Source organism: Aulonocara stuartgranti (assembly GCF_965226115.1).
Source record: "Aulonocara stuartgranti genome assembly, chromosome: 13".
NCBI lineage: Eukaryota > Metazoa > Chordata > Actinopteri > Cichliformes > Cichlidae > Aulonocara > Aulonocara stuartgranti.
Window position 1 is genome coordinate 13,612,967 of NC_138949.1, and position 6,000 is coordinate 13,618,966.

The following is a 6,000-nucleotide window of genomic DNA, read 5'->3' on the forward strand; positions in this document are numbered from 1 at the left end:
GTTTGCTGGAAGGGTTCGAGCAACAGGCGGGTGGTGCAGGGCTGCACATGTCAGAGGGAGAGATGGGAATTTTTGGAAAAAATAGACTTCTTGGTATTCGATGTGAGGAGTCTTCTTTTTTGACTTTTTATGTGACATATACTGAAGATTTGCAACTTCTCATCCACAGGAGAATTGTAGCTGAGTATGAGAAGACAATTGCCCAGATGATAGGTGAGTTCACGTAACCATAAGCACGCAAATTTCATTTTAAAGCTGCTATTTTTGTTTCCCGTACTCTTCCACTTTATTTTACTCTTGTTCATTTGCAAACTGATCTGCTATAAGGTCCTTGTGAGGCCTTACCCAGTGCTACTGATCACAGATATTTGAATCTTATTTGAATTTTTTTTCTGTCCTTTGCAAAATTTCGCTTTTCTCTGTGTTTGCTTTCATATTTGAATGACGTGAACTGAATCCTCATGTCAGTGGAGGGGACAGCACTCTCCTTTGCCCGCTCTTGTTCAGCTTCTCTGGACTCATTAAATTTCACCGCAGGCTCACACTCCTGCATTATTCCTGCTCTCACCCACATCTTCCTTTCCACCTTTGAACATCCCCGAAGATTTGATTTTTTTTCTTTCACTGCGACCGGCTTTTTCTTTTTCCTACTCTCATTAAAGCACTGTCGCACACAGGAACAGTCTGCCTCTGCTAATGTCTAACACTCGGCTCTGTCACGTGTCTTGCCCTCCCAGCTTGACTTAACACAGTCCCTTCTTTTCTGTTCTGCTCCCATCTTTGCCCCCCTTACTATTTGATAACCCTGACAGGCATGCCAGGTGAGTAACGAGGAATTGTCTTTCATTTGTTTGTGTCAGCTCGCATCTCTCCATCCGTCCATCAGAGAGGGGAGCAGCTGTGCTCAATTTCTTCATCTCATTCAGAGCCATTCATTCATTTGTTTGGTTTTTGGGGGGGGTTTGGCTTTCACCCTGTAGGCTGAGACTAGTTTTTAAAAGAGAGACAGGACTGAATCTAATGAGTTTTAAAAAATGACTTTGTTGTTGTTATTGTTCATGTAAAGTACAATATTATACATATTCAGTCAGATGTAATACACACTGTAAATCTGTACATGAACACGTGCACTTCACCCATGACTGGCGATGGCTGTGAAGTCATTCATGCAGATTTGGTGAGTTAACCGAGTTGCTCATCGATGGGAAATGAAAGGGATATTTGTAGGCTGAAATAGTGTAGGCACATTGATATTTAACACTGAAAGGTCTTGAGGCCACTCTGATGTTTCTCCTCTGTTTTTCTTTTCTCATTGTTCAGCTTTTTGTGTTTTGCATGCTACACTGGTTTATCAGAAATCCTCATATAGTGCAGTAAAACATCTTGTTGAATCATACTACCACAAATACATTTAGATATATTGTGAAAAATGTCAGAGAAGTCTTTTGTGTGTGTGTGTTTGTGTGCTGATTGGGGTCTTTTAACAGTATTTTTACCCATAACAGCAGTTTCTTCACCTAGTAGACTCTTTATCTGCATCCTCTCTATGTGTGTCCATCAGAGGATGACCAGAAAGAGAAATCTCTTTCCCATCACACCATCCAGCAGCTCATCATGGAGAAGGACCAGGCACTGGCCGACCTTAACTCTGTGGAGAAGTCTCTTGCCGATCTCTTCCGTCGTTATGAGAAGATGAAAGATGTGCTGGAGGGCTTTCGCAAAGTAACACAATTTATTCCCAGGTTTTTATCAATATGAACATCTCGGTTGGTCATCTCAGATTTTTTTTACTTGCCCCCTTGTGTCACCCACATACAGAATGAAGAGGTATTGAAGAAATGCGCTCAGGAGTATCTTTCAAGGGTTCGCAAGGAGGAACAGCGATATCAAGCCCTGAAAATTCATGCAGAGGAGAAACTAGACCGGTGAGTCTGTGCATATTCTTATTATGTCACATTTTCTGCAATAACTGTGTTATTTTCACCACCACACTATCTACACTGTAAATGCAGTAAATGTAGTACAGTAATGCAGTGTCTTATGTGAATGCAAGTAAATGCTGGTGCTTTTTAAAGCTGCTAATTTTTTCACTATGTGCATTTCAGTTTTTCTTACTTCCTGAGCACAAAAGCTCATGAACAATATAAATTTTTGACTTCAAATACTTTGGTTTAAATGCTTATTTCAGTTCTTTGTAGTCATATTTTATTTATTTATTTTTTCTCGATATGTGATGTGATTTCTAGTGTTTGTGGGACTGAGAACAGTGTTGAAGTTTAGCTAGCAGTGAGTCTCCATAACATTGGTACTTTCCTGTACCAAAAACTGTTCTTTAAGTGTACAGCATAACTTATTGTCTGAGCTGAATTATGTTTGTATATGAGTCAGTGTAATTGGAAACAAGTCTAGCTAGCTAGCTAGCAATGAGTCTAGCTAACATTGCTAGCTGAAGCTAAACCAGTATTTACAGTGGCTCGTATCGAAACATATTTCTATAGATTACATATGATCCATATTAACTCTTTGTTGACTTTTATTTGCTTTTTAGATTTTATAGGCTTTTGTGAGTTGCGAAGAGGTGATTTCTTGTATCATTTGTGTGCCTCCAGGGCCAACGCAGAGATAGCTCAGGTGCGGGCCAAGGCCAAGCAGGAGCAAGCTGCCTCTCAGGCCAGTCTGAGGAAGGAGCAGATGAAGGTGGACTCTCTGGAACGCACTTTAGAGCAGAAGGTCAGTTTTAGGATATAAGAAGATATTAAATTAAAATTTTCTAAAGTTATCCAAGTGTATAATTTTTTGTTGCTAACTGTTTTACAGAATAAAGAGATCGAGGAGTTAACAAAGATCTGTGATGAACTAATTGCTAAGATGGGGAAGAGTTAGCAGGCCACATCACAATGAAGCCAAGCAGAAAATGAAGAGAAGCACTCCTTCTCAAATTGATGGACCTCTAAGACCAAAGTGGTCTTGGGGTTGTATTTCCTACTGACCATGTGTATACATCATCCACAGGATTGGCTTCCTCCTAATTACTCTGTATATTTTTGATGTTTCAGTGTATCGTACTGTATCAGGGGGTCTGCTTTCAAGTTTTATCATATCACTAATGAGTATGCCTGTGTGCGCGAGTGCGTGTATGATAATGAGAAAGTGCAAGCATTGTTTATGGGTTAAATTATCTATTATGATGTTGCCATGACAGCCACTGAGGGAGAAGACTGTTTACCCACTCCTGTTATTGTCTCCTCTTAATAAAGAGAAAGATAGACTTTGAAGGTGAGAACCAGATTGTTAGAGTTATCCATAAAATGGTGATGCACCACTAAGAGAATACAAGCGATCACTATAGATTCTTGCATGTGAGAGATAAAGAAGAACTTGTAATGTTAATGTTTGTATATACTGTAGGAAACAACAAGACTTGTGCATTTTTGATAGTTATTCTGTTGTCTTCAGCCACTCCCCTCACATAACATTGTAGATATTTGTCATACTTGTCATAGCTTTTTTGATGAAATTGTGGAACTTTATTTTTGGGATTTTATTTTGATAAAAAGCAAACTAATTGTGACTGTGTTCAGTTGTGACCAGAAGTAATTTAATTTTGGATGAACCTGTCCTAGTCCTGCAATGGTTGTTTGTCACACTGAGGAATAACTTCTCTGCACAGCTACTGTACAGCATCTGCTTACAAAGTGCAATAAAAGATGGCAATACAGCATGCTGAGTTTAATTTGGTTCTTTTTTCTCATTTCCCCCCCATTTTTACATCTTTTATATTCCTCTATGTGATATCCACCCATCTTAATAGTACCATGTTGTACCCCTTCTTTCCCTTTAGAGATTTTGGCCCATATTGACATGACAACATCACACAGTTGCCTCAGATTTGGTGGCTGCACATCCATGATGTGCTTCCAATAACACCACATCCCAAAGGTGCCCTACTGATTTAGATCTAGTGACTGGAGGCTATTTAGGGACAAATGGCACATTATCATGTTGGGAACAGGAGAAGAAGTTTACACTGTGCTCATAAACATGGTCATAAACATGATCTACATGGTAAGTGGGAAGTAGTCAGGCTTGAGTGTTTAGTAAGGTGGTAGGTAAGCAGACACAGCAGAGATTTTGGATTCCCAGTGAGCTCTGTTATACGTGAAACATAAACCAAACCTCCCCCAAATTAACTAAAAAAACAAAAAGCACATGGAATAGGACTAGCCCCCAATCATAATGTCATGCATACAGTGCCCTGCAATTAACACTATTAGAATATGCTGCATGCAAACATATCCAACTCTTTTCACTATAGTGAACTTCAATTCAAATCATGTACACTTTACAAATTTACTTTCAAATTCAAAAGAATTAGTTGAATGACTTGTTGTAATGCTTAAGAATAAATCAGATTGAATACTCACAGATTTGATAACTGTGGACCCCATAGTTATCAAATCTGAGACACAGTATCAATCATGTTGATTACAACTTTCCAGAAAGTTGAGAAAATACTTAAATTAGTAAAGCAGGGAAGAGGTGAAAGATGCACAACATTGTTTTAGCCTCTTAACCATTTAGAGGCAGTCCACCAAATTATAAAGCAATTAAGTAAGTAGTAGCATTCAGCAGACACATAACAATCACAATGCTACTCCATGCACGCTGGACAAGAAGCAAGCTGGTAAGAGAGCTGCTTTTATATCAAGCTTCTCCAGTTTATACAAACCCTCGCTTTGTGCAGGCTCATCACAGGGCATCATTTTTTTTATTTTAATTTTGCTAAACTTTAGTTTTTCCTCCTAACTTCTGGCAATCTGCTCACTTTGTTCTTCTCTCAGTCGTCACTCTCTTCACGCTCCTCTTTTGCACCTAAAATCACATATAAACATATTATATTTATCAATAAATTGCCATAAAAATAATTTAAGTTAAATGATTCTAATTGCAGGCTGGGGATGTGTGTTTGATGACGTCACTTTGACTTATTACCTTGACTTTAACTGCATCCACTGTCCATACGTCCATTGTGTTTCATTTTGCTGTGTCTCCTTCTCTTCCTGTCTCTGTCTTTGTGTTGTAATCCAAAAGGTCAAAGTAAAAGTGAAACCGAATTTATAACCTCAATAACGTTTAGAACTACACTCAAACTGAATGTGGGGTGCTGCTGGCCATGTACAGGAACATCCATCTAAGTTGCTCTCACCTGGATCTGAAGCTGTACTGTAATCAAACACAGAAGCCTAATTCGACCAGAATAGGCAACTTTAACGAAACTAGACAGTAAATATCGGCTCCTTGCCTGGCAACTAGTGATAGTGCCAGCAGACTAAGAAAGCTAAAATTAGCTAATAATCTCTGGTGAGCTAGCTGATGTTAGCTAATGTTTTGGGTGCTATTTAGAGAGCAAATATATACAAACAGGCACTTTTTAAAGTCACATCAGTGACCCTGTGTTATCAGAAGAAGTTTCCCTTTTGCTTCCTAATGTTTCAGTAACCTGTGTTTTGAGCATACTTGTGTCAGGAAATTATCTCTTCATCTTCTTCTTTCTGCTGCAGCACCACAAATCTTCTCTAATAATGATAAGTCACTGCTAGTGAAGCACACAGATGATGTAAAAAAAAAAAAAAGAATAATAACATGTAATGCTATTGCTACTGTTATGGTTATTTTTAGTGGTGCTTGAGCACTCCTGAAATGGGTTTAAACTTACCAATGGTGGCCATTCTCATATGATCTATGGACTCAACAGGGCACTTTCAACCAAATAAGTTTCGCTCACAGGATATTTTCTCATTTTTGGACCATTCTCTGTAAACTCTGGGGACGGCCGTGTGGGTGATCTACAATTTCTGAAATGCTCAGACCCGACAAATATGGCAGGAGCAGTCATGCTCTGGTCAAAGTCACTTAAATCAACTTTCTTTTGATGCTCATTTGTAACTGCAACAGCTTTTTCCTCACATGAGAAATGCGAGTTTAGACCAGGCAAAAAAA

The 6,000-nt window shown here is 38.9% G+C and overlaps 1 protein-coding gene and 1 long non-coding RNA gene across 9 annotated transcripts in view; one reads left to right on the plus strand and one right to left on the minus strand.

Annotated features, from left to right (window-relative positions):
- The window catches only part of tacc2 (transforming, acidic coiled-coil containing protein 2), a 47,278-nt gene extending 43,557 nt beyond the window's left edge, over positions 1 to 3,721 (plus strand). For all 7 annotated transcript variants that reach the window (XM_082558198.1, XM_082558193.1, XM_082558192.1 and 4 more), the window contains 5 exons: positions 170 to 213; positions 1,562 to 1,722; positions 1,819 to 1,925; positions 2,610 to 2,730; positions 2,818 to 3,721. In XM_082558198.1, the coding sequence (XP_082414324.1) occupies positions 170 to 213; positions 1,562 to 1,722; positions 1,819 to 1,925; positions 2,610 to 2,730; positions 2,818 to 2,883 (499 nt within the window). In that variant the 3' untranslated portion in view covers positions 2,884 to 3,721. The remainder of the gene's footprint in view (positions 1 to 169; positions 214 to 1,561; positions 1,723 to 1,818; positions 1,926 to 2,609; positions 2,731 to 2,817) is intronic.
- Positions 3,722 to 4,718: 997 nt separating this feature from the next.
- On the minus strand, positions 4,719 to 5,566 carry LOC309720708. 2 transcript variants are annotated; one of them, XR_014280562.1, is made up of 3 exons: positions 5,207 to 5,566; positions 4,993 to 5,070; positions 4,719 to 4,872 (listed from the first exon to the last, which is right to left on the minus strand). It is a non-coding gene; the product is annotated as an uncharacterized lncRNA (long non-coding RNA). The 2 variants fall into 2 exon arrangements; XR_014280563.1 differs by having other exon boundaries at positions 5,518 to 5,553.
- Positions 5,567 to 6,000: the final 434 nt, after the last annotated feature.